Source organism: Kwoniella dendrophila, chromosome 1 (genome assembly GCF_036810415.1).
Source record: "Kwoniella dendrophila CBS 6074 chromosome 1, complete sequence".
Taxonomy (NCBI): domain Eukaryota; kingdom Fungi; phylum Basidiomycota; class Tremellomycetes; order Tremellales; family Cryptococcaceae; genus Kwoniella; species Kwoniella dendrophila.
Window position 1 is genome coordinate 1,544,826 of NC_089476.1, and position 27,320 is coordinate 1,572,145.

At 38.3% G+C, this 27,320-nt stretch overlaps 10 protein-coding genes across 10 annotated transcripts; 3 read left to right on the plus strand and 7 right to left on the minus strand.

Annotated features, from left to right (window-relative positions):
• Positions 1-367: 367 nt before the first annotated feature.
• On the plus strand, positions 368-4,076 carry L201_000557 (uncharacterized protein; the record flags this gene model as incomplete). Its single annotated transcript, XM_066216357.1, has 7 exons — positions 368-447; positions 577-663; positions 812-1,524; positions 1,595-1,868; positions 1,965-2,760; positions 2,844-3,049; positions 3,119-4,076. The coding sequence occupies 7 exons, from the start codon at positions 368-370 to the stop codon at positions 4,074-4,076; spliced, it is 3,114 nt and encodes a 1,037-aa protein (XP_066072454.1).
• A 678-nt stretch (positions 4,077-4,754) lies between these two features.
• L201_000558 (uncharacterized protein) lies at positions 4,755-6,099 on the minus strand (the record flags this gene model as incomplete). The annotated part of the gene is made up of 3 exons (XM_066216358.1): positions 4,755-5,455; positions 5,526-5,920; positions 5,981-6,099. 3 exons carry the CDS (start codon positions 6,097-6,099, stop codon positions 4,755-4,757), a joined length of 1,215 nt encoding a protein of 404 aa, XP_066072455.1.
• Positions 6,100-7,110: 1,011 nt separating this feature from the next.
• On the minus strand, positions 7,111-7,969 carry L201_000559 (uncharacterized protein; the record flags this gene model as incomplete). Its single annotated transcript, XM_066216359.1, has 7 exons — positions 7,111-7,182; positions 7,255-7,339; positions 7,415-7,461; positions 7,534-7,580; positions 7,661-7,738; positions 7,803-7,893; positions 7,967-7,969. 7 exons carry the CDS (start codon positions 7,967-7,969, stop codon positions 7,111-7,113), a joined length of 423 nt encoding a protein of 140 aa, XP_066072456.1.
• Positions 7,970-8,417: 448 nt separating this feature from the next.
• On the plus strand, positions 8,418-9,899 carry L201_000560 (uncharacterized protein; the record flags this gene model as incomplete). The annotated part of the gene is made up of 6 exons (XM_066216360.1): positions 8,418-8,536; positions 8,616-8,656; positions 8,716-9,231; positions 9,317-9,455; positions 9,538-9,629; positions 9,862-9,899. The coding sequence occupies 6 exons, from the start codon at positions 8,418-8,420 to the stop codon at positions 9,897-9,899; spliced, it is 945 nt and encodes a 314-aa protein (XP_066072457.1).
• Positions 9,900-11,806: 1,907 nt separating this feature from the next.
• On the minus strand, positions 11,807-15,043 carry L201_000561 (uncharacterized protein; the record flags this gene model as incomplete). The annotated part of the gene is made up of 7 exons (XM_066216361.1): positions 11,807-13,010; positions 13,064-13,230; positions 13,291-14,276; positions 14,327-14,480; positions 14,545-14,633; positions 14,699-14,825; positions 14,936-15,043. The coding sequence occupies 7 exons, from the start codon at positions 15,041-15,043 to the stop codon at positions 11,807-11,809; spliced, it is 2,835 nt and encodes a 944-aa protein (XP_066072458.1).
• A 961-nt stretch (positions 15,044-16,004) lies between these two features.
• On the minus strand, positions 16,005-19,429 carry L201_000562 (uncharacterized protein; the record flags this gene model as incomplete). Its single annotated transcript, XM_066216362.1, has 12 exons — positions 16,005-16,476; positions 16,549-16,727; positions 16,787-16,963; positions 17,039-17,230; positions 17,318-17,483; positions 17,593-17,806; positions 17,883-17,961; positions 18,028-18,345; positions 18,450-18,695; positions 18,784-18,888; positions 19,012-19,148; positions 19,405-19,429. The coding sequence occupies 12 exons, from the start codon at positions 19,427-19,429 to the stop codon at positions 16,005-16,007; spliced, it is 2,310 nt and encodes a 769-aa protein (XP_066072459.1).
• Positions 19,430-19,859: 430 nt separating this feature from the next.
• L201_000563 (uncharacterized protein) lies at positions 19,860-21,318 on the minus strand (the record flags this gene model as incomplete). Its single annotated transcript, XM_066216363.1, has 6 exons — positions 19,860-20,221; positions 20,281-20,470; positions 20,551-20,645; positions 20,715-20,812; positions 20,878-21,038; positions 21,130-21,318. 6 exons carry the CDS (start codon positions 21,316-21,318, stop codon positions 19,860-19,862), a joined length of 1,095 nt encoding a protein of 364 aa, XP_066072460.1.
• Positions 21,319-22,298: 980 nt separating this feature from the next.
• On the plus strand, positions 22,299-24,745 carry L201_000564 (uncharacterized protein; the record flags this gene model as incomplete). Its single annotated transcript, XM_066216364.1, has 11 exons — positions 22,299-22,452; positions 22,644-22,709; positions 22,783-23,136; positions 23,219-23,349; positions 23,411-23,655; positions 23,727-23,793; positions 23,851-24,058; positions 24,126-24,149; positions 24,205-24,341; positions 24,411-24,566; positions 24,626-24,745. 11 exons carry the CDS (start codon positions 22,299-22,301, stop codon positions 24,743-24,745), a joined length of 1,662 nt encoding a protein of 553 aa, XP_066072461.1.
• A 280-nt stretch (positions 24,746-25,025) lies between these two features.
• L201_000565 (uncharacterized protein) lies at positions 25,026-26,237 on the minus strand (the record flags this gene model as incomplete). Its single annotated transcript, XM_066216365.1, has 5 exons — positions 25,026-25,260; positions 25,341-25,443; positions 25,497-25,802; positions 25,870-25,965; positions 26,039-26,237. 5 exons carry the CDS (start codon positions 26,235-26,237, stop codon positions 25,026-25,028), a joined length of 939 nt encoding a protein of 312 aa, XP_066072462.1.
• Positions 26,238-26,263: 26 nt separating this feature from the next.
• Positions 26,264-26,925, minus strand: L201_000566 (uncharacterized protein; the record flags this gene model as incomplete). Its single annotated transcript, XM_066216366.1, has 3 exons — positions 26,264-26,475; positions 26,548-26,722; positions 26,782-26,925. 3 exons carry the CDS (start codon positions 26,923-26,925, stop codon positions 26,264-26,266), a joined length of 531 nt encoding a protein of 176 aa, XP_066072463.1.
• Positions 26,926-27,320: the final 395 nt, after the last annotated feature.

Sequence of the window (27,320 nt, forward strand, 5' to 3'; positions counted from 1 at the left end):
GTACCAATATAATTGTCGAGAGATGGCGTATGGCGCAGATACAGGCTAAGGATAAGTAATCGAACTCAAGGAAGACGTCACTTTAATGAATTTCAGGAACTACTAACTTATTACTACGACTTGGAACCGTTTACAACCTAAAAACCCAAATCAAAGGTAATTCGAGCCTTTTTCATCTGTCTTGATCCTTTCATTTGGTTTATAGCGTTACAAATATCATACTATACTTCACTCTCTAATGCAAGATGGTTATCTGACCGACCAATTGATACATATAACATGAGATTGTAATCTCTTTCAAAACGCGATACCTTACAATCGAACAATACCCGGAATTATCAGCTCACTCAGGTATATCGAATCAAACATGTCAAGAAGACAACCAATACAATCATCGAGAGTTGATTCTAGATCAAAACCTAGAAAAACTGCTGCTGACCTTGATCGGTAAGTTAGGTTTTGGTTAGATATGGCATTTGGCTTCAGGTTGAGCCATTGCTACATTATCGCTACTTTGGTGTTCGTGATAAAGAACATAGCTAATATCAAATGAATCGGCCTGTTGTTTAATAACAGCGACGCTCGAAATGAAGCTGGAAACTTGAAAAATATCTTATCTAGTCATCCACCTTGGAGTAGAGAAGCAGAACAATGTAGACAGAGGTGAGCATATTTTACGATCTTCACATAACCAACAGCATATACCCCAGTCGCGCAAGGAACAAGCAATATTCCTCACTGTTGTGCAACAGCTAGATTAATGCCAAGGAGCTAGCTGATTGGTTTTATAATACAAAAATTCTTTTTTTAGATGTCGTGAAATACATTTACTTTTAATCTTTAAACATTCTTTATCACCATATTCACAATCTTTAGATAATTTATGGCATCAAACTTCATATTTAAACATTTCATCTTATAGGAATATAATTTCAAATTTAGAGAAATCTTTAGCCAATAATAATCATAACAACAACAACTTTAATGCAAGGGATAATAATAGTAGTAGAAGTGGTAATAATATAAATAATAGTGGAGGTGGTAGAGAAAATCAGAATGAGATTAGAAAAATCATAACTAGATTTAAACAATTTTTATCAACTGAAGAAACTTTTTATAAATCTTTAATTTCGAGAATATTCAATTTTTATAATTTGAAATCTTTGAAAGATTTATCTTCATTCTTGATTCAAGCTAAAATACATTTATCAATTGATAACAATAATAATAATAATGATCATGACGAAGATTATGATATAGATGAAGAAGATAGGAATGTCAACTTAAGTAACACTGCAAATGGACAGGATCAGAAAGATAAGATCAATTTAATTTATAAAGCTTTAATTTGTTTAGGTGATTTAGAAAGATATAAAGAACAATATCATGATCAACCGAAATCTAGAAACAACAACAACAATAACAGAAGAGGAAATAGTTCTATGATAACAAAAGGAGGTGAAGAAAAGTTTTATCAAGCTAGGCATTATTATGAAATTGCTAGAGGTATTCAACCTGATGATGGTAAGTTGGGACTTATGAAGAGCTGCCAATGAGGGGATAGTCCACTGACGAGTCACAAATCATCTCACAGGTTCTGCATTCAATCAACTGGCTGTAATCTCCACTTACCTGTCTGACCCCTTCTCAACCACCTATTACTACTTTAGAGCTTCAGCTATACGTAATGCTTTCAAAGGTATCGATGGTATCATTTATGAATATCTAGGTAAAGCTACTGAAAGATGGAGAACAAGGAGGAAGGAGGAGAAAGACAAAGAAGATTCGGCACTGGAAAAAGGAGATGAAGTGAAGAAATGGAAAGATGATATGATAGTATTGGTTGGTATTTTATATTTGAAAGCTGGGTAAGTTTGTAATCGCCAAGTGGATTTTCCTCTCGATTCGATATGATTGAGGTGTATAATTGACATTGATTTTTATTCATTCTTGAATATTTGTAGTTTTTCCTTCATACCTACACTACAACCTAATCTTTTGGAACAATTCTCTGTCCTTCTGAAATCACGACAATTATCCACCGAGGTGATAGTGAAAACAGTTGTAATAGTCATTGGATTACATCACCATGCAAGAAATACAGCAGGAATAGAACAAGATCAAAACCTAGTCAAACGATCACATGAAGCTGAATTCAAATCTTTAGAATTATTATTAGGTATTGCAGAGGTTTTAATGAGAATTGCCCTTGAAGAAATCGAAGATGTCAAATCAACTTTAAATGATGAAAGTGCTTTAGCTATTGACGATGATAACGATAGTCTTAACAATGAAAATGAAGATGACAATATGAATATGATGAAAGAATCAAAATTACCTGAATACATAAGTGCAGTTTTGAGAAGAATTTTACCTAGTTTAAGAATTTTATCAAAATGGATAAAATTAGATTTAGATTATTTATCAAGATTCTCAAATAACGATAATAATCCTTCTACGATAATTAAATCATTTTGGAAAACATATAAGAAATTAATAGATAATTTAGGTTACGTATTTCCTATTTCCCAATTACCTTCTTTACCTGAGCCATTAGAAGAAGATTTAGACATGAAAGGTTTTTCTCCATTACAAAGAGGTTTAACTACAGAAGGTGGCAGAGGTGGCATATCGTCATCGACATTATCGAATGAAGGCAATAATCATTCAGTGGAAGGAGCTGAAGTTCATCCTAATGAAGAACAATTAATGAGATTAGCAGATATCCAAGTTGATGCTAAATTGATAATGCAAAGCGGAGTAAGTCGTGCTTCTATATAATCCTCTACGAACACCCTTTGGTTTTCGTATGTCAAGTATATGCTAAATATCCATCGCTATAGGTTGGCGCTGTACTACTTGGTCAACAACCGGTGCCTTTAGCTCCTACCGCATTCGAAGTACCAAGAGAACGGGAGTCTGATATGGCATCAGTCAGCACTGAAACCGAAGATGATCCTGTCAATCTAGCTATGAGAGCTACTCTAGCTTCTGAAAGCAGTGTGGATGGGGATGAAGATAACGATGAGGTGATCGTCTGGAATAAAAGGTTAGTCAATCGCAACCTCACATTCATGATTGACTAGCTAATATGTCCAAAATCTACTACATCTCTCAGTCCCCCTCTCGCAGTTCAAAATACTGCGACTATACCTGTACCGACACCCACTACTAAGAAGCCTACCGCTTATGATCTGCTTCAAAATCTTATGCTTGAAAGTACACCTACTCCGCCTGTACAGACTTCCAATCTACCTCATATACCACCAAAAACTTCATCTCCATCAATGAACGTTACAAATACTCCACCTCATATACATAATAATGTCACTTCGGCTGGTACACCAGGTAGTGGAGGTTTACTATTCGGATCAAGTGGTAACAATGCTAATCAAGGTAATATAAATAGTATTTGGACAATGACTAGAGAAGAAAGTGAAAAAGGTCAAAAAAGATCAAGTACAACTGGAATGGGTCAACCTAATATAGCTGCTATATGGGGTAACAACACAGTTAATGTTAATCCTGCCAAGGAAGTTTCATCTGCAACTCCATCAGCAGCTACGTCTATCCCATCTTATAGTTATCAACATACCTTACAACCATCACAAGCGATACATACACCAGGATCAAACACTGCATCACCAGCGCAACAATACCCACAATATGTACATAATAGTATTCAATCACAATACCCATATTATGCCTCACCACAGAATAATCAATCGGCTTCGGCTTCGGCTCAACATAATGTTCAACCTGCACAAACGCAAAATATAGCTTTCAAACCATTCTCGGGCGGAACAAGTAACAATACATGGGGAATGTCAAATATACCTTTACCTCTTCCTCTTCCTTTATCACAACAACCACAACAGCAACAACAACAAACTCTCTCTCCCACTTACCCTTACGACCAAACTCAAAGCAGACTACAGTATCAAGGTCAAGGTCATAATGAAACTCAAACTCAAGGACAGCAATTACCTTATTATTTACAACCAGCTTATTACGCAAGTAAATCTTACGGAACAACAAATTGGGGTGGAAATAATGGAAACAACTCGACTACTTAATTTGGAATCTTTCTTGTGAAGGGCAATGCAATAAGTGATACATACGAGTATCCATCAATATAACGATTCGACTAGACAGGGTCAATTGCGATTGAATGGTTGGTTATGGATCAATCATTGTCAGCATATACGATATCGCTAAGTGGATGTTAATCATTCTCCTTCATATCTCAATGATCACTTTTGTGACATAAAAGTGCAGGAAATAATATGGTCAAAAAAGTGCGAAGATCTAAAGGAAGTGGTATGCAACTGGAGAAAATCACTCAGTTGAGACGAAGCGCCAATCAGTGAAATTTGAATCAAGATAGTTAGAAAACGGATTCCGAAATCGTCAATTTTGTATAAACCGTCATATTTAATTGACCATGAGGTACCATCTCATACTGGTATATCGCATCAACCGATGTCTCATCGTTTGTATATCTCTTCCCCAAAATTGTATATCGATCTCGCATGTACCTTGTACCATATTAGTACCTGTTCGGTTTCAGTCAACTAATTAGTTCCCGCTGCAAGTCATACTGAGAGCGCATATCACGAGAAAGGTATGCAAATAAAAGATGCATATAAAGGTGCTGTAATAACAGATTACAACAATAATGCATTTTATATGTCTGATACAATTTGATATGATGATGTTTAAATGCAATGATAAATATAAGATTATAGTAGATTTTATTTCTTTCTTCTTTTCATATCCCTTTCAAATTTCTGGTTTCTAATCTTTTTCTGACCTGAACCGAAACCTGGAGCACCTCCCGAATCGCTCAATCTTTTCTTACCTCTTTGTAAAGAATCACCTCTTTGACCTAAACTCGTTACACCTAAATTATCCCAAACACCTTTTGATGATCTTTCACCTAAAACACCTTCTAATTCAGACTCCAAACCATTTCTACCTTTTCTATTTCTATTATTTGATGAAATACCAAAACCCATTGATAAAGAAGCTTCATCATCTCTTCTTCTCTTTTGTTCTTTTTTGGATGTAACTAATCTTGTCATATTCGATTCTTCAAATTCTTTTATTCTCTTTAATTCTTCTGCCCTTTTATTTGATATACTATTGGTTTTATTATTTCCCGCTGTATGTCGTACAGATAATCCAGATGTTGATTCCATTATAGGAGCTGAATCTATTGATGCTGCAAATTCTGATAATAATGCTGGGGCTTGTCTTTGTCTCTCTTTCTTTTCACCACGTCCACCAGTCTCCTGGTATGGAACTGCAGCTACTCTAGGTGGTCTATATATTTTTGAAGATGATTCACCTTCATCATCTGAATCTGCTTTAGCAGATGAGTATTTAGACTGTTTAGTAGGTTGTTCACGTGAAGAGACGATAGCAGAAGGATTAGGTCGGAAAGATAAGGGATCTGTCACGTTACAAATCAAGTCAGCTTTATTGCATACCATAGTAAACAATTTCAAGTAAGCGGTACTAACCTTCTTCTACATCTTCCACAGTTTCTTGTTTGCTACCTCTCTTTTCATCAGCTTCAGCTAAACCAATTAATTTTTTAATTTGATATTCTAATTTAGTTTCCATCCCGCGTATTTTATCCATAACCTCTTGTCCTAAAACAAGTTCACCACCTAATTCAGCCAATAAACCTTGTGTACCTTTGATATCGGTATGCGAACGACTGGCATTAAAAGGAGTTGATAAGGATATAGTAGATTGCAATTCGTCTGGCGTAGGAAATGGTAATGAAGGATCAATCAAGCGTAATGATAAAGATATTATCAGATTCTGTAATGATGATAATAATAATTGTGGACGTAATAATAACAAAGAAAGTCCGGATGAGAAATCGAGTGAATCATCATTATTTTTTACTCTAAAAAATAAAATCAGCTAAATTTCCCGCATGAGATTACTGGGCAAAAGTATAGCTCACTTTGCAAGTAATGGTTTTGAGGAAGAAGTAGTAGCATCAACGGATGTCTGAATGGTAACAAACAGTCTGAGCACTTCATCCGTGCTCAAATTCGGTATGGTCTCGGTGTCACTATCCATTTTGACTGACGCAGTAAAAATACGTGTCAGTAATCCAATATAACTCAAATTCGAAAAGACACCCTTCCATTCAAGAAAGAATGACATCAAACGGTTTACCCCTCAGTCACGAGTTTTCTAGGCTCGCTCCACCCTACTAAAGTGGATAAAGGCTTTATAATCTACGTTCACTCAGATCTTTGCTGGTGAACTCAGTGCCCAGTGCGATAGCATCATAGGGGTAAACCGTTTGTCCAAAAAACTCAAAAGTTGAAACTGATGAGAAGAAGATAAACACAGACTTTGCTTACCTGGATATGACTATAGTACAACAAGTATTAGTAGAAGTAGGAAGATTGACGTTATCAGAGAAAGTAAAAGAAAAAGAAGGGAGAGAGAGAGTAAAGAAGATAAACGATTAACAAAATGGTTTCATGCAGGTAAGATCGGTAGTAAGAGAAAATTTTCTCACAGTGGTGAAGACGGGATCAAAAGTGCGAGTAGCAGATCATGTTGTTGATTACGATTGGAATTACGGTAAATTGTAATAACCAATTCCTAATGCGATTACAAAGTATGCAACAAACAGTCAAACTCCTATTGAAAGTGGCTCAAAATATACCTGTTTCTTATGAATTGCAAACATACCATTCACCTATTGTAGTATCATTATCTGGCGATTGGGTAATACAGAGAGCATCAAAGTTTGGACAACACTGAAAATGATGTAAATTTTGCTTGGTACCGCTGCTGTCTTACTGACAAGGATTGATTATCCCGGTCTTCATTTCGTCGTTTAAAGTGCATCACCACCTTTAGCAAGGCTGAACTATCATCCTCGGAATGATTTCAGTACTGTCATGATACTCAATCGATAACTTGCGATTGAACACGTATCAACGATCACTTCGACGACGGACATAGTAATAAAAATCAACATCGGAAGATCAAGGAACACATTGAACTCAATAACATCGACGCATAAACATTCTTTTGTCACATCCAATTCTAAGAAGGGTATCAATAACTGGACTAGTTCGCAAGCAATTTAGCATCAACAGCTTTAGTGTCTAATCCTTCTGCTCCATCTCTTACTTCCAAAACCTTGAAGTGAATATCAAAGAGTCGTGAATTAGCTTTCGGATCACAGGCATTCGAGCAATAAATTCTGCTTACCTTAGCAACTTCAGCAACCTGTTGAAAGTAATTTAAAGCACTAGCATGCAAAGTCATCAATTCTATAGGTGCTCCACTTGGTGCCCTGCAGAAAGCATCAATGTAAATCAGCAAAGAGGCATTACAAGGTATTCATAACATCGGGAATACATGAACTTACCAATTGATAAGTATCAAAGGATAAGATATACGTCCATCTTTGTGTTTCTATATAAATTCTCTCATCAGCTAAACTGAAGAGACGTACTTCACGGAACGATCATTCGAGCGGTCTCATACCAATTCATGAGACAGCAAAACGTAACGAGGATGATTTTCAGGTAATTCTATAATAAATAGATATTTATCAACATAATCTCAATGTCTCATTCATGATTCATTTAAGTTTAGTCATACTGTGACTCACCTTCAGCTATTTCTTCAATTGACAAATCATCAAATTCCTCATCTACAGCCATTGATAGATTGGCTTTAACGATTTTCACTACATAAAACATATCAGTTCTTGTCCTAGTCTAGCGTATGCAGGGACTAATGAAATAGCCCACCAGATATAGCAGCGGTACTTTTCCTATTTGTGAATCTGAATTTCTTCAATGCCGCTATAACATCTTGTGGGATATCTACTGTTCTGGTGGACTAGATTCGGACGGTTAACTGTGTTAGCTCGGTACCTAAACGCCGACAGTTTACGCATATGAGGAGGACTCACCATTGCGAGATGGGACGTATACTTTGTTCTGAATGATCTCTTTATCCCTCAAGCTCGGTTTCAAGGCAGTAATTCTTGTTTGTTGCTGTTATTGTTGTCATTGATAACGCACCGATACTCCACGAACGTCATTGTATCCCGGCCTTAAGCTCTTCTCGGTCTCGGACAGCTTGATCGGCGAAGTCCGCCAAAACGGAGATTTATGTCTCAGTAAAGTCGATGCATGTGGTCGAGCAAGATATTTATGATGAAGAGATGAGATTACTCGAGATTTGCTATATCTTAGATAGCCGAATCCTCCTGCTTTATATTGATGTCTACAGCCTGACATATACATACACGACAAGCAACAAGCAAATTGCACTCTGAAGCTTCACCAAGGGCAGAGAAAGTCTAGGTAGAATAGCATTAATTGATTCGCAATTGAATCACCGATTAATCAATTATCAAAATGTCAATTGAACCTCAGTCGTTATTAAACGTGCTGGAACGCGCACAAAAACCTGATCGACTGGGAAGTCTAGTGAAGGAAGCTCTGGTGTTGATAGAGACTGTCTTGAGCAGATTAGGGTGAGCTTCGATATGCTTAATCAGCTATAGAATACCAAAGAAACGAAATGAAAGCTAATATTAAGTCTCGGATATACAGAGAAGAATGTGTCGCAATGTCATTCAATGGTGGTAAAGATTGTGAGTAGCATGATGATGAAGCTGCTATGGAATGATATAGCTGATCATTTTTGGTCAAGGTACTGTGCTTCTACATATATATGCAGCTGTATTATATGCAAGGCATAATAATTCATGTCAATCGCGGTTATTACCTCAGCCAGATTCGTCTATTGAAATCCCTTCTTTACCAGCTTCTTCTTCATTTAATAAATCTACATCTTCGTCTTCTTCATCCTCCTCAAGTTTTTCCTTAGAATCATTATCTACATTAATAGAAGGTCCAACTTCCAATCCTCCTACATTGAATAATCACTCTAATCAATCACCTTCCACAAATCATTCAACACACCATCAACCACCCTCATTAACTACCTCGACTCTAAATTATCCTCCAATACGCAGTATATATATAACTGCACCCAATCCTTTCCCAAAATTAGATGAATTCGTTTTAAGTTGTACTTCAAAATATAATTTAGATTTATATAGATTTGGTGGAGGTATGAAATTAGCGTTAGAAGAATGGTTAAATAAAGGTGGTAAAGGCTGCAAATCTGTTTTAGTGGGTACAAGGAAAGGTGATCCAAATGATAGTAAGTATAATCAACACTAGCAAATTAGACGTGTTAATTTTTTCTGAAAACTAAATTAATTGCTGTCTTATTGTTCCACCTATAGATGTAGACGTATTAGCACCTACAGATCCATCTTGGCCACAATTTCTAAGAGTACATCCTATATTACATTGGACATATGCGGATGTATGGGATTTCTTGCTAGAATTGAAAGTACCATATTGTTCATTATATGATGAAGGGTGAGTTATAGGTTCATCCATTATTCAACTGAAAGAAACATGTATACTAATGACAAAGCTATACGACTTTCCCCCCATATAGATTCACTTCTTTAGGTTCAACTACCAATACTTCACCCAACCCACTTTTGAGAAATCCAAATACGAAAAGTGGTTGGGATCCAGCTTATAAACGTGAGTCATCCGCAACACTTGGCCTCTTCACCCTTCACCCTTCATCCTTCACCCTTACTGCCCCACTTTTCCCCTTCTTCTCCTTCTTGCCACTTTTCCCCCTTTTCCCCCTTCATTCTATCTTCGTCATGACTCGTTATCCGTCTTGGTCTTTCCTTTATCTTTATCTCGCCCTTCGACTAAATAGAACTAATTGTTAAAATCAACTGACTTACTTTGAGAATCATTGTAGTCAAAGACGCTTCTCAAGAACGTGCAGGAAGACACTAAATCGCGCATAATGTCTATCGCATATAGATCTAAAAGTAGATATAAGATTTATGTGACATTCGATAATTTGATATATACCTAGCATGAATAGACAAAGTTGTAACGCGACTTCATCTCCTATGTTACCTGATGCATCTCACTTTCAATATATGATTATTGATTTAGTATTACGTACGTCAAGTAATTACTTGAATCATTGTTTTTAACGCTGGAATGGGTTTTCAACTTGACCGCAAATATGTCGAGCGTAATTTCTACCCAATGATGAGTAATCATCACCAAGCTGTAATCGTTAATAGTCATGTCAATGCTTGCGCGACCAAACAAACAGTATCAATCCTTAATTTATGGCGCTTCTGCTCTACCAAGCAGCGCCGATTATCCTGGTCTTGATTTCGTTGTTTCAACTGTATCGCCACTCAACTTGAATAGTTACATATATAGAAATGATATACTATCTTACCAAGCAGAAGATCTCAGTGGATTATCATTTGTAGAAAGGCTGTTCAGTTTTTATCGTATTCAACTCTGCTCTTTCTCATCAAGCACTGTGTCCGATAATAAGGTATATACGAATCTATTGTTTAATGAGTTATTTTGAAACCCAAACAACCCACTGATACGGACTCATCTTCACAGATCACTTTTAATCGCATAGAGATTTGTCGAGCTTGGCTTTATGCTTTGAATGGGAATAGATTTCATGGGGAAATCTATCAGCATGCGTGTACAGTCAAAGAACAAAATCCATCGCTTTACAAACAAAATATCGTTGCAATTCATAAATTATTTGCGACTGCTCGTATAGTAAGTGTAATAATTTTTGTACATGCTAATGGAAACGGCTGCTGATTTATTGACCTGTAGTGGCTGGGGATTTTTAGTAAGCCGAATATCTTCGCTGCACAGTGATATTTTGTTTTTTCTCTGAAAATTTGATTCACATTTATTCGATATCTAGAGGAAATCGATTTCGCTTTGCACCTCTTACGCGAAGCCGAAATCAAACATCGAATACCAACTGCTTGGAAAAGAATGGGCCGATTTGAATTGACAAGAATCCTATGTCTTCCTCAACGTTTAACAAAGGATTCTAAGATCGTAGATTTAACGGACCTGTTTTTGTATGCGGCTCAACATTGTTATAAGCTGCACAAGTTAGGTTATAATCAAGAACATTATGCATTAGCAAGGAAACTTGGGTATGATTTAGGTAATGTACCTTTTTGTAAGATTCCCCGATTAGATTTAGACGAGGACATAACTGATACCGAGTCATCTGGGGAATATATATGGGAAGCATCCTATACCTTGACAAAAAAGATAGAATAGAATTGTACATTGGTTGCATAATGTGCTGTACGAGTAAGGTTATATACAAATATATCGTTTTTGGGATTTTCAGCAGCAAATAGATAGATAGGTCTATCGTCAAGAGTTGTATTAGTCATACTGTATAAAGACGTGTGCATTACTCACATACATGCCATGAGTAGTATGGTGCCCAGTATGATTGATTCAATTATTGACCTTGTAGTTTCAAATATATATCTAATTTCAGATATCAGAGAAATATCCCATCTCCCGAACCATGACAAAATAACGAAAATGGCGTGCATGATTGTGTAATTGACATAAATTGATGCAGAATGACCTTGTATATACCCTATTACATTAAGACAAGTAATCGAACCGATTGCAAAAAATATAAGTATGCAAAATGACTGATCTTGACTGATACCCAACTCAACCAAATAACCAAATAACCGGAACAAGTGAGCTAAAGAGAAACAAGAATCGGCACTTTCAACACTACCATCCCTAATTCAGTGAAGTTGTACATCCGAGAAAACCCATCAAAACAACGGAATCCAACAAACCCAGCAGAAAACAGATAAGACTTCTGTCTACCTCTTAGCCACATCGAAACTTGCTCTTCTATCCACCGAAGACGATACAGAAGGATCTAAAAAAGATCGCCTTTCATCTAAACTACCTCTACCTCTAACATCGTGATTATTTTGTTGTAAATGCTTATTAGAATTATTACTTAAACTTCTTCTCATTTCACTTGGACTATCGGGAGCTCTTGTTTCATCATCTTCATCATCTTGTAGAATTTCTAATTGATCGGTAGATTCAATCAAATTCTCTATTATTGATCCTGAACCTGATGCTGTTGAAGCTAATCTTTCTCTCGCGTTTAATGGATTTGTAGTCACAGTAGAACTTGAATTCGATGATGTAGAGGGTCTTTTATTATCGTTGATCTTTGGCGTAGGTGTGTCAGGGGCAGAAACAACATTACCCATACTTGGGAAATAATCTTGATTGTTATTCAATAAAGCTTGTGATATACTTCCAGGTGGTCCACCGTTATATCCATTATGATTACTGTGACCATTCATAATTGGGAAAGATTGCGTTGTAGGTGTACCTAAAGCTGCACTACCTTGATATTGATGAATTTGTGAATGTGGTGGTTGAGGGTATCTTATTGGTGCACCTGGCGCGGAGAATGGATTATATCCAAAAGCATTCGGTGAAGTCACTGGTATACCAGGTGAAAAAGGTCCAAAATTACTTGATGACATGAATCCACCTGGAGTTTCCGGATACATAGGTGCATTAAATACAAATCCTGGCATCGAGGGTGTCATAGGTGGTAATCCTCTACTTTGCAATGGCGATAATGGATTTTCTTGTTGCATAGGTGGGAAAGACGGCATCGATATAGGTCCAGGGTGATGTAATTGTCTCAAATTAGGTGTATGCTGATGTAACCCTGGAGTGCCATGAGTGGGTCCTTGTCCTTGAATTGGTCTAGGTCGTCCAGGTGTTTGCTGCTGGAGGGATGTGTTCAAACTCCATGGCAATTTCGCTGCAGGCGAGACTTCTCCACTCTTCTGTGGACTCACGGTCGACCCAGCCGGTGCGCTAGAAACAGCTGAGCCATCTGCGAAAGCACTTTCATCTGGTTTGGTGGAATCATCTGATGTACCGTCAACTTGAGGAGGTGTTTGAGCGAAATCTGCAACAGTACTTCCCCGTCTTGACGCTGTCCCATCCCGTTCAAGATGCGCGCGAATACGCTGACCTTGTATCTCTCGGCTGTGATTGGTTCGTAAGCGATTGTGCTTATACCTTTTGAGGTTTGTACTCACTCATTTAACATAGACACTGCTTTGGCAGCATCCCCTTCCGATGCGAACAAAGCTGTACCGAAACCTCTGGGTTTTCCACTTGCATCTGTAGCTATATCCGCTCTAATGATGGTTCCTGCAGGTCTGAGTAAGTCTTTCAGATCTTGCCATTGTACAGATAGAGGTAACTACAGGAAGGTGAGGTAATCAGCAAAGTCAAAAGCTTCAGGTTGATCGAGATTACTCACGTTAGACACGAAGATAACTCGATCGTGTAGAGTACCTGGAGGACCTAGACCCATACCTTGGTGAGCCAAACCCTCTAGCTGAGGTATTGGTGCTACGGGGACACGAGGAATTGCAGATGGGCTTTGTCCTATTTCGTCTGTGCTGGCGGACGGTCCGCTTGGGGCTAGCCCTTGACTTGACGATGTGGGTGAAATGACCGCTTTGACAGCTCCAAATGGAGGAGGAGGTAATGCTCCTAGGTTGCCTGGGGGAGGAGCTCTTCCAGAACTGCTATCACCTCTAACAAGCGATATTGATGAGGGAGGTGGAGTGGGTTTGTCGTGACCAGTAGATGGCCTGGAAGCTCCAACAGCTATATCCGGAGCAGGAGATGTGCTTTTTGGGTGAGGTTGGGGTATGTGCGGGTCAGGAGAAATCGAGTGGGAGAAGGGAGCCTGAGATTCTCTTCGGGAGTGTATACCGGTCTGTGGGTGGGGCTGTGGTGTACCAGCTGTTAACGAGCCTGCTAAGGGGGAAGCTGCAAGTTGAGGATAAGGTAATGGATGTCCGCCTGTATTCTGAGCACTTATAGGTAATGACACCGCAGGGTAGAGTGATGCTGAAGGTGTTTGGGATGTGGGTATGGGCGAAGAACCACTCAATGTCATTGGTGGTGCAAGTGGGCTTGAATGCGTGCCTAAACTGCTTAATGTTGAGCCAGGTAATAAGAATGGATGAGAACCTGTATGGCCTGGACCTCCAGGGAAAGAAGGTCTTCCACCATGTCCAGGCATCCAATTGGGCTGCGATGTCAAGTGGCCTGACATGGGGAATGGGGCGTGACCACTAGAATGATATGCAAAGACAGGGGGTCGATGTGGATGTTGGTTAGAATGGGGATGAGGTTGTTGTTGTAGTATGTGGTTTTGAGGTTCATATTCAGGTGGTAAACGATCAGGTCGGACTTCTAATGTACGTGTTTGCCATGTATATCCATTATAACGATCTGATAGGGTATTAGACTCATCACAATTCTAACCTTCTAGGCAGACTTACCTATAGCTCGCGCAGCATCTTCCCTACTTCCCATCAAAACAGTACCATAACCTCTACTCCTATTGTCCGGTCCTAGGCTGACATCCGCTCTTAATACAGTTCCTGCTTTCCTAAATAAGTCTTTCAGGTCTTGCCAACGGACTCTATATGGCAGCTAATTAGAGAGGCACGAATTAGCTTGATACCTATTCAAGATGGTGATAGGATTGGTGACTTACATTGCCCACAAATAGATTCACTCTACCATCTATACCTACCGCCGAAGGTAAAAGGTTAGTCATTAACGGTGTGACTGATCTATTTATACCTGATTTAATTCGCAGAGTCAGCTGATATACAGTATGTTGAGTTGGGCGCATATCAATAGCTTACTTTCGGTAAATTCAGGCTGGATCGGTATTGGAGGAGGCGCATTTGCCATAGCAGCAGCTATGACAGCGTCAATTTCAGCTGAAGTTGGAGTTCTAGATGAAGATCTTAAGAGATCCATATGGTGTGACTGCATTTTGCACGAATAAAGTATAGATCAGTGAGGATATCAAATATATCTGATATCAATGGAGATAATTGTACTTTATGAGATTGGAAAGAGAGACCAAGAATACTTACAATAGGTGATCTACCTCTTTCTGACCCATCTGCAGACCCATGATTACTACCTCTATTTGACATAGAATAAGATGATGATGTTGACGAAGGTTCATGACCATCTACCATTGTCGGTGGTTCAAGTAATGACGAACTCATTTTGTTTTCCACCACATGAATAATAATCCGTATTTGAAATCTAGTCTAACCTAAGAGCCATTGATGATATGTGGTATGAAAGGGTAAAACAACGGTATGAATACTACCTTAAATGAAAAAGAAAATAAGAAAGTCAGCCCGATAGTCCATTTTGTCCTTGTCATGATATAGTATACATTGGACAACAAAGGTATGTTATATGATGTCAACTAGTACTGAACTAGCGTGACTTGTGAACGAACAGTGCATAACTGCAAAGTCATTTGAAAGAGGCGATGTTGAATTGACACTACTACTCACAAAACTGATAACTATCCCAAATTTTCCAAGTAATTATAAATCTATTTATGTTTGTTGTTTTCTGCTTGAGTGAGCCAATCTAGATCTTGATGAATAGCGATGAGATGGGTAATATATGTGTATATGTGCAATGAAAGCAAACCGGCCGGTAAAGAAGGCGTAGTTACGAATGTACAATATGAAAAGGGTGACGCGATGTTTCTGGATTAGATAGTCCACGTTTGTCACCTTCGGTCAAGAAGCTAAAACCCGAAGAAAGGAGATAGAAAAGGAAGTATGATATGAACGAGGTCTATGTTCCCCTATGAGCCCCAGGAGAAGGATGAACAAGGGTTGGTATATATATACAGACAAGATTGGGAAAGAAAGAAGTATAATTAAGATGTGGATGGTGGTTAGTAGATGATATCTATATTTACGCTATACGTTAGCGTTGTTTTTGGATCATCCGGATAATCTTAATTCTTCGTTTAACCCTAACCGGCGGGGGGGATTTGGGTGGGGAGTGCATCATATCATCGGGATTTTACTTTTGGTCTATCTATGTATGCATATCACGAAGCGTATGGGACGAATACTTCATATATACAAAGCAAATGACTAGCAACTCCTACATGGACTGATGATCTATTTAGAACAAGCCTAATAAATCATCTTGTGCTCCTCCAGTTGTATTACTCTGCTGAGGTGGATTAGAACTACCTGAATTTATCGTTGTAGGAGGTGAAGATAATCCACTTAAACCTGCAAAAGCATCATGATCATCTTGTAAACCTTGAATGCCTTCAACTGTAGATTTAGGTGCTATAGGTGGAGGATGATTACTTTGAGGTGGATTCATTGAAGCCGTTGAAAATAGATCCATTAATTCATCTAACGGATTAGTTGATTTAGCTACATTTGATATAGTTGCTGAAGTTATTCCATTAGAAGTAGACGAAGACGAATTTCCAAACATTGATAATGATTGTAAATTTGAAGATGAAGCAGAAGTATTGGGTTGTGGTTGATCGTCATCAGCATCGAAATCTAATAAATTCTCTGCTTGTTGTCCTGCTACGACTGTTTGTAATGCTTTTTCTCTTGCATTATCTTCTTCAGGTCTGTGAAAAGAGTATCATAACAATCAGCTATCTCCTCTCAAGGGCGTTGACGCGAAAAACAAGTTCACTGACTCTAATGCCCGTCGTTGCATTTCTTCAGCGCCTAATCTACCTTTACCAATGAATGTAGCAGCAGGTTTATGGTAAACACTCGCAAGACTGGATACTTCGTTCAGTAGTTCATCTAAGATGGCTGGTGATACAGTTGTTTGAGGTAAAGATATAGGTGGTCTAACAGCGAGTACAACGGACTATACGGAATTTCATAATCAGCACTAAACAGGCTACGCACCAAGGTTGGAGAGCTTACTTTGGCAGCGGCAGGATCAGATGATAATAATCGCCAATATATATACGCTCGATCTCGAACATCGGCAGAATCACAATCTTTGGTTGCTGCTTGTAAGACTCTTTGTACGATAGCTTGACTTTCATCCGGTTTCTTCAAGAACAATTTTACAATAGCAGTAAGGGTTTGCAATTGTACCTATATAAACAAAAGACTAAGTTCACATCGAAATGACAGAGATGAAATTATGATCAACTAGAAGGATGTACTCACAGGATAACTTTCTTCCTTGAATGTCTCTAAGAATGTACCCAGCAACTCATCCGCGTTCTCTATCTTCTCAGCATATTCACCAATTATCCAGATCAGGGAAGCCTTGGCTTCTGGTTCATCAAGCTCATCAAGATTAGAGCATAATGTAGGAATAATACCTTCATATGAATGAGGGTATTTTCGGAATATATCCTGCAAACGAAATAGACAACCAAAGTCAGATTTAGACCTAAAGTAATCGTTCATCCAGATATATGATTCAGAGAAACAAAAACTCACCTTGATCACTATTACTGCTTCTTGTACAACGTAACTGACTCGGGTCTCTATTAAATCCATCAAAACTCCTACACATCGTTCGGCAGCTTCGTCAATCTTGATGGCTACTTGTCCTACAGCTCGAACAGCTTTTCGAACGAAATCAACATCTACTTCGGAAGCGTATCTGCATATGACAGGTTAGCTGCATGATCTCTATTCCGCGAATGGATTGGATGTGTCCTGTTGAACGTGTATAGTTGGTTGGAAAATGGTTACACTCATTTACAACTCACTCTTTCAATTCCCCTAATAACGTATCAACATTCTTCTCACTAGCTAACCTGACCATAATATCTAATTTTTCAACTTTTACATAAGGTGGATCGTTATATTTACAGAAGAAGACTCTCATTTCATTTGCTAATATATCTGGTCGTTTCTGTAATAAAAGATTGATATTTCGTAATGCCACCCATTGAACTTCAGGTGGGGAGGAGATCAATGTGACTGTAAGGTAATTTGAATAGTTACGTCAGCATCATGAGCCAAGGTATCAAATACTCCTTCTTTGATTACAACGTACCTAATGGAGGAGCCATTTTCCTTGTAAGTGATTTAATCAGATCTTCCCGTGTAACAGCTTTCATATGTATCATAATAACCTATAACAATCAAATTAGATTAGCTTTACCATCTGGGGATTTGGCAACGGTTGAATTTTTACTCACTTTAACAGCACCTAAAACGACAGCAGCATTAACATGTTGAAATTGAGGTATAACTCTTTCACAAATATGTTCAGATTCTTTTTCATCTTGAGCTTTATATCTTGCTAAAGTATTTAAAATCGCTATTCTACCCCATTCTGAACATTCATTTAATGCAACTAACAATTTTGTTAATGTTGGTCCATCTATAATGAATAATTCTGAATTTGGTTTTGCTGATAAAGGTGGTGTACTTGTTCCATCACTAGGTGGAGAGTCAGGTAAATTGAGTGAAGCTTCATATATATCTGCTAATGCTGCTACTGCATTTGCTACGACCTATTGAAATTAAGCGACGTAATCAGATCAGCACGTAATCTCATTGTAGAGATCTCCTTCAGTTGATAATAAAGTGAAAAAGGCTGGTGATTAGAGTTACTTACCATAGGATTACCATCACTAATTAAGTCTCTTAAAGTTTCAACAAAACCATATTCGATACATAATTCAGGTTTCAAATCGAAAACTTTTGCTACACATAAAGCAGCAGTCTTTCTAACGTAAGGATTATCATCTTTTAGACATCTTGATAAAGGTGAAGCTAAATAATCCAATATCTTTTCTGCACGTAAAATTGACATTGTACGTATTGCTAATGCTCTGACTAAGGGGTTTGGATCTGCTGTGTCCTGCATAGTGTGAAAAGAACGGTTAGTATGCTGTTTTTCTTGATTTTGAGTTTTAAGCCAGTACAAGCTAAAGAAGGGTGACACTTACTTTGACAAATGTATTTACAGCTAAAATAACTAATTCAGGTTGAGTTTTAGCATAGTTCATCAAATATAAATAAACTAATTTCTTTTGTTCTAAATCATCTGTTTGCTATTTTTGAAATACCGTTATGGCATATATATATATATCAGCTTGTCATCTTAGCACATGATTCTTATTGGAGATCATCTGAAGGTTTAAGATATGACGACAGCTTGTAGCGTTAAGACTTACCATATTCTTCACTACATCAGGAAATAATCCACTACAATCTTTACCTATTGTATGATTTGCAATTACTCTTTTTATAGCATCTGCCCTTTTATCACGATACTCCGAGTTAAGCTGTTGTCGTAACTCATAGTTTTCTCCTGTTTATGTTGAATTCATGGTTTTGGTTGGACGTGTGATACCATAATTATGGTTATATAGTAGACAGTGGTTTATTGCGGTTTAAGTGTTATGACACATATAGATCCAACAGTGAAAGTGCGAGGGCGGACAAGAGAAAGGTGATATTGAGAAGGTCCAAGAATCCAGTTTAGAATGTGATGTTCGATGCCAGAAGGATAAGTGGATGATCAGCTTCATTACAACTATACCATATAACAGGACAGATATACATACCCTTTCGGGGAGGAGCCATAGCCATCTTGCTGAATTTTTATCTAGTCTGCGGTTTCCCTTAAGTGGTGCCAAATTATCAAGGCTGAGTATAGAGATAAGCAAAATAAAGAGGTATTTGAGCGGGGTATATTATGAGTTATGCAATACATCAAGATGAATCATACCTTTTTGACATTGTTTCTGATGTTATGTAGCAAGTTGGGATCCAGCGACGCGGTATAGTAGCAGGCGAGTTTATTAATGATGCGTCAGGAGATAGACACCACGTGGCAATCTCTATAAGCTCATCAAAAAGCAAGGATCGCCTTGACATTTTGTATATAAATCCTCTTATACGCACCAGATCATTACATACATACATATACATACATCCATCAATCAAATATACAGTCTACCTTCTACAGTCTATCCATAAAAAGTTCACCTGCAGAACGTTCGTTGATAAAGTCAGCCATTTAAGCAGAAGATTTAGGTCTTCTGAGCAAAACAGCATCGTCATCCATCTCATCTTCTGTACTGTCGTTTCCACTCTTTGAGCTTCGACTTGTTATATCCTCTGATTCAAACAATACTTGCCCGTCTTCCTGGTTATTCTGGTCTCCTTCAACGTTTAAGTGAACAGTCTTCTTGTTCTGATCTTCAATGTTCTTGACATCATCACTAAATTGTTCAGCTTCGGTGATCTGAGCTGTTTGTTTTTCAGAAGGTCCAGGCTCTGAAATATCCCTAAGAGCATTCAACATTCTTTCTCTAGTATCTTCAGATAATTTCGTCACATCATCTGCAGTAAGACCAACAGTAGGTATAGGAGGTAATACTAGGTCAAGCCAAAATCGTCAGTCAAATCCAACAGAATTTTGTGGTAATAAGACTCACCTTTGATTCGCAATTTTCCACTTTCAAATCTTGATCTACCATCAAACAATCTATTATAATTCTCCACCACTACTGGCACGATTGGTACTTGAGCTTGAACAGCTAAATGGAATGCTCCTTTCTTGAAAGGTAAAAGAGCTGGTTCAGCAGAAGAGGCTCTTGTTCCTTCTGGGAAAACCCATAACGATACCTAGCAAGGTTTCGATGTATTAGGTATCTGTTTACTCATACACCTGGTTGAAGAGTATTGACAACGTCAAGATAACTTACCCCCTTCTTCTTCATATCCTCACCTGCCGCTCGTAAGGCGGCCATAGCATCTACTCGATTTGATCGATTCACAAACACTGCTCCAGATAACGACACTGCAGATTAATTGCGATGCATCAAGATCAGCTGATAGCCGAAGGACCTCGTTGGGCAGCTGTACTCACTGAATTGACCTAATCCAGGGGTATACTTCAATTCCTTCTTTGCCATGATGGCAGCTCGTTTGGGGAATATTCGACCTAAGTACAGAATATCCAGGAAACTGATGTCTGTATGTCAGCTGTCTATCGGCTATGATTTTCAGTTGAGCATCAAGTTGAAACACACCTCTGATGGTTTCCGACTAATACGGCACTTTGTGCTTTACCTCCTCTTGCGGTCAACAACCCCGACAAATGTTCTTCACCGTCTACATCGAACGTTATCCCAACTGCAGGAGAACATGTGAGATAGAATGAACGTGCCACAAGATAATTGATGTTCAGTCGCTATAGACAGCAGATTAGTCAAAAAATCGCGACTGTGACATCGTTTAGTCTATGGAAGGATAGATAGGTGGCAACATGCAATGCAACTTACTTGACCAGTAACAGTAGCTACTATACTGACTATAACACCCCATACACTCAAAGCTCCTAATGTTGAAACGTACAATGTGAGATGATAGTAGAATCTTGCCTTTTTGTACTTTCTAGATAATATCCCCAAAGTCGACAAAGCTAAAGTGGAGGCTAAAGCCAGAGGTTTCACTATCCATCCCAATGGCATCTTGAAATATGATTATAACGTATTTTTCAAAAAAAGCAGAAGAAGAGGTTATAAACGGTCTATATATCTATCAGTGTTGATATAAGACGATAGGGATGATTCATGTGTGAGTAAAGATGGAAGTGCGGTTCAGTGAATTATAACGATATGATGTATGTGTAATTGCAAGAGTAAAGATGCTGCAAGGTTAAGATTAAATGTTGGACATTGATGTGACATGGGGAAGATAAGACACTGGACATGTGCCGAATATAGGATTAGACCATCAGTCACCCGGTTACTGTTCCGGCGTTTGTGTCTTACTTACTCCCCTCATTTAGCACAACGAGACTTGATATGTATAGCAATAGCAACAACAACAACTATTAAAGAGCCCAGCGAAAGAAGACTATCATATTATGGAGTGTATACCCATTCCTTGAGAAGAAGTATTTGGTGAAACCCTCTACCCTCAGCAATGAAATGAAATCGCAGTCTTGCAAGTCTACAGATCTTGGTAATAGAGGGAACATACCTTGTATACGATATTGCAATTTCAGCCTTGATCTTAGGATCTTGATATCTTATTAGTGCGTAAAACAATAATTCCCAAATATTCCGAGATCCCTGATCACGTCTTTGATTGCAAAGTAATATCTTCAACTTTATTTTACTTGGTAATTCTCTCTCCGACAAACCTACAGTGTAATCCTACAGTGTAATCCTACCGGACATGCCTGATTGATATAAAGCCAAGAAGCTCTAAAAACTGTACTATTGGAGTTCGTGGGAATCCATCTTGGCGATTTCGTGCTCATTGTGATCGATATTTGAAAAATTAATAATAAATAACTCCACAGACATGTAAGGTAGTTGATTATTTGCATACATATATGTATATAAGCAAACGATTCGATAGCAGCGATGTGAAAGATATCAACGTTATGGTATAACGTTATCCTAATCAAGATATATCTCCGTAACATCTCATAGATAAGATAATGACTAGTTCAACAGACGACGAGCTTCAACCTTTATTACAAAATAGTAAAGATGATTCGCAGCAAGATTGGAGACATTTAAGTGTTATTAGAAAGAGGGTTATAGTAGCAACAGCTCTTCTTACTGGATTTCTCTCTGCTCTTGATCTCACAGGTATGTATATTGCATGGATCATCGCGAAATGGAATGAAATGCTGAGATATAATTTGTCTCCTTGCACCCTTCCCTGCCTGCGTTCGCCTTCACTCGTCGATCTCTCTCCTCCTACTCTTTGCCCCATTCCTTCTCACCTTCTGATCATCTACTTTCCTTCTACATCCCATGCATCTGATTCAAAAATCCAGTGGTCGCAACATGCATATCTACCATATCACCGGAACTCCATTCAGCCGATCAAGAAGCATGGATCGGTGAGTCATAATCACTGATCGAGTGAAAATACCTTCAACTCGGAAAAAAACCTTTATTGACGATTGATTTTAGGAACCGCGTATTTATGGAGTAGCGTAACATTTACACCATTATATGGGCGATTAAGTGATTTGATAGGAAGAAGAGCATCATACATTCAGGCTGTATCTATATTCACAATAGGTACATTTGGTTGTGGTATCTCAAAAACATTCAATCTCTTAATTATCTCAAGGTTCATTGCTGGAATGGGTGGTGGTGGTATAGGAACGGTATCAAGTGTTTTAATGGCAGATATATTTACACCTGCTGAACAAGGTTTTTATCAAGGTTTAGAATTCGCTGTTTGGGGTGCAAGTACTGGTCTAGGTGGTCCAATCGGTGGTGCTTTGACTCAATTATTTGGTTGGAGAGCTGCTTTCTACGGTATGTCCCTCTAATATCCAAACTATCCATCAACCATATGTACTGAAAAAGTTGAAATTTCATCGTTTTTTCATACTTATAGCTCAAGTACCTATAGCGCTTATAGCATTAATTGCTATACCGCTTGCTATACCTCAAACCCAGAAAAGCCACTACGATATGAAATCTCTGAGATTAATAGATTTTGGTGGAGCAGTAACATTACTTATTTCAGTAAGTGTCAATAACCCAGAATGGTAGTAACACATACTGTACTAATTATTCTATTTTTCAGATTGGTTCACTACTTCAATTACTCTCACACGCTGGTAGTGTAAAACCGATATCTCAAGATTTATTTAGTCTTGCAATGGCTATACTGTCCCTCATATTCTTTTTACTGTTCATTTACGTTGAACTTAAAATTGCGGAAAGACCTGTTCTACCGTTATCGTTGCTCAAACAAAGGACACCCTTATGTGTAGGAATCATTGCCGGAGTAATTGCTGTAGTAAACTTCAATATGACTTACCATTTACCGTAAGTTTATTTCTAATGTGAATCGACTCGAAATAGTAATTGCTGAAACGACGGACTACAAAAAAATGTAGAATGATGTTCGAAATTGTCTTTCAACAGCCTTTAGCTGTAGCAGGTGCGCATTTGCTGCCCAACTCAGTGAGTGTAAACCATTTGTAAAATGTTTGATCAAGAAAGTTGACCATATATATATAGATTGCAATGTCTATTTCAGCACCAATTATGGGATATATATCTAGAAAAACATTACACTTTAAATGGCTCACCGTTGTAAACTGTACTGGACCCGTAATATCAATGGCACTCTTCATCTCACTTCAAGATAATTCATCTTGGGCAGCGCAGTGGTTAAGTGTTATACCTATGGGGATTGGATTTAGTGGTTTACTGACGTTAACCTTGGGTAAGCTTATTACAGTATGATTGAAATCGAAGACAAATTAATGTATTTGATGATCCTACAAAATCAGTCGGAATGTTAAATTCAGTTGCGAGTAAGCGATATATCTTTTCTCTAGCAATAGTTCAAGCTAATCACATTTGGCGTAGTCGATGAGATAGCAACGGCTACTGGATTTGTTTTCGTATGGAGAAGTCTTGGTCAGGTGTTCGGGGTGGGACTTTCCAGTGCGGTTTTCCAAGGCTCCCTTGCAACTCAATTAGACAAGCGATTTGATTCGCCTGAGGTGAGATGTTTTGATTTGACGGAGCACTATCATGTACTTACCCATTCACTTACTTATTCAATTATATAGATCATCAACAAACTTCGACATGTCTTTCATGCAATTGATGATCTACCTAAAGCATGGCAGCGCGATTCTGCAAGAGAGGCATTCAGTATATCTTTACGGAATACTTTCATCTTTGGATTTGCTGGGGCGTTTTTGGTATTGTTAACATCCTTATTTGTGAGTTGAAAAGTACGGCTTAAGAGTTCAACTCGATGATTTCATCGTTAACCTCTCAGATTCCGGATGATCGACTGAAAGGTCCAGAAAAAGGTCCGATCTTTGCCGTTCCAGGGTCGGATGTGATCTCTGAGGAACAAGAAAATGTGGACCATGAAAGAGGTGCTTCTAATTCCTAAATAATAAATACTATTACATGGAAATTTGGCATTTTCCAAGTCATAGCCTTGAGCCAAATATACTCTATGCAGCATAGTAAAGGAAGGAAGAAGATTGTATGGTCCTAGTGCAATCGGACTTTCATCTTTGATCGATATTTGATCCGTTCATATGATGCATACTGTATATAATTACATTTTATACCAACTTTTTTGAGTATACTGTATCTGTCTACCTCTTTACCGAATAACCTTATAGTGATTATAATTTATTGAAGCGGAAGCTAACACACAGTACTTCCTAGTTCAAATATCTGAAACCAGGTGCGTCATCTGCATAAGTAGCAGTATCAGGTTGGAAGTCAGGTGCAGGAGGTCCACCTTCTCTTTCATCTCTCTTTTTGTTTTCTCTCCAAACAAGGAATTGGTATAAACCTGTGAAACCTGCACCTGCACATGAAAGAGCCAAGATTACAGCGGAACCAGTAGTGTATTTTGGTGAATCGGTAGAAGGGAATAAGTATCCGGATCCAACACTATGATTCACGTCACAGGATCAATTTAGAGCACAACAACGACTACAGTATTTGAGTACGAATAAGAGACTTTGACTTACGCTACAGCTTGTGCGAGAGATACGGCACCTGGAACGGCAACAGCACGTCTGGATTCGTTACCTGCGTTATTGGCTTGCCACGTAACGATAAGAGGTGTACAAACTAAATATATTATGTAAGCTGTTGACAAATAGGTCAAATGAATTTAGACATACCATAATGACCAACTTCAGCTAAGATAAGACCAGCGAATCTACCTTTATGGTTTGAGGCAGGTAAATCAAGGTACATGGCGAAAGCTATGATTTCCAGAATCCATCCTACTTGTGTCCAGAAACCTCTATTTTTCTGTCTATCAGAGAAATATGAAAAGAGAATCATGACAACAGCGGCAGAACCATAAGGAGCTAAAGTGGCGATTTGAGCTGTAGCACCTTTGAAACCGTTTTCTGAGGTAAAGGTAGGCAAGTAGGCCGACAGAGCGGCACCAGTAATTTGTTGACACATGTTCATTAATGCAGCTGTAGAATGGGCACAGATTAGAAAACTTTCAACGAAAAGAAAGATTGAGAAGCGTAAAACACTCACGAATCAATTGTTGCCATCTGTATCCACAAGCAAGAGCATGTTTCCAATTGATTTTTGGACTTTCAACAGCATAGTCCAAAGCTCGTTCGTACATTACTGTGAGATATAAGTTGAGATTCAATTAGCGAAGGATCATAGTAAAAGCACAGAAATACAAATAGAAACTTACAGAATTCTCTTTCTTCTTCGGTAAGTAATTTCCAACTGGAAATCTGTTCTGGTAACCAGAATACAGCAAATAAACCAATAGCTAAAGTAGCTCCACCTTCAATTAAGAAAAGGATACGCCAAGATTCAAGATGTTTTGAATGAATGAAAGCAACACCATAAGCGATAATACCATTAATAAATCCACCCATTGGTGCCATAGCTAACCATACAGCTACTCGTGAACCTAATCTTCTTCTTGTATAAAATCTTGACAAATAAACTTGTTTAAAGGACTGAACCCAGCTTCACCGAGACCAACGAAAAATCTACAAGCATAAGCTCCAGGGAAATTTTGAACAGCTGAAAAACAAGTAGCTGCGATACCCCAGAACACTGCTGCAAGAGCAAGATTTTTACCCATTCGGTAACGTTTACCAAGAAGTGCCAAAGGTACCACTATAATGCAAAAAAGGATCAGTGATTCAGGTCTTAGGATTGATTTATATAGTATAAAGTGGGCGGACTCACTGAAAGGAGCATAAGATACGTAATACAGCGAATTCAGTAAAGCGTATTTTTGACCATGAGGATCTTTACCGATATCCTTGATCATTCCGAGTGTTTTCGCATTACCAAGATTTGATTTATCCAAAGAGGAACATAGGTAAATCAAGGTCAAGACTGGTAATAAAGCGAAATCGACCTATATTTTTGCTTGAGTCAATTATATGTTTCTTACACGATTTGACCTTTGGACCTTACCTTTCGAAGAGTTTTCCGAACAAAGGCTGGATCCCATTCTCGAATTTGAGTGTTATGTTCCTCAATTTCATCAGCAGAAATCTTGTGCTCTTCCATGGCGATGTCGGGTTTGGTGTCAACCAAATGAATTGGGTTAGGTTCCATATTGAAGATCGTAAAATAAGTTTGATTTGACTCGATGTGGAGAAGATCTATTATGAGGTACCCCTTTGGGTCCCCTTATATCTTATTTCTTCTCGCTTATTTTTCAGAATCATAAGTCTCGCGGGGTTGGTTGTATAAGCATATGGAGCTTGCGGGGTTGAGTATTCTTGAGGACAATAAGAAAATAGGAGCAGGTGTTGAAACGCGATGTTGACTGGTAACATGCAATGGGAAATTTTCGAACATTATTGCGGTTTTGACGGCATCTCGTCAAAAAACGCGGTATCACGGTATTCAATGCCGTTCGCGTTGTCTTCACCAGGGTAATACCGTAAGCTTTAAAGCAGTTCTTCTAGATACTGCCGCCGGTCTGGTCGAAAGTATATATTTGAGCA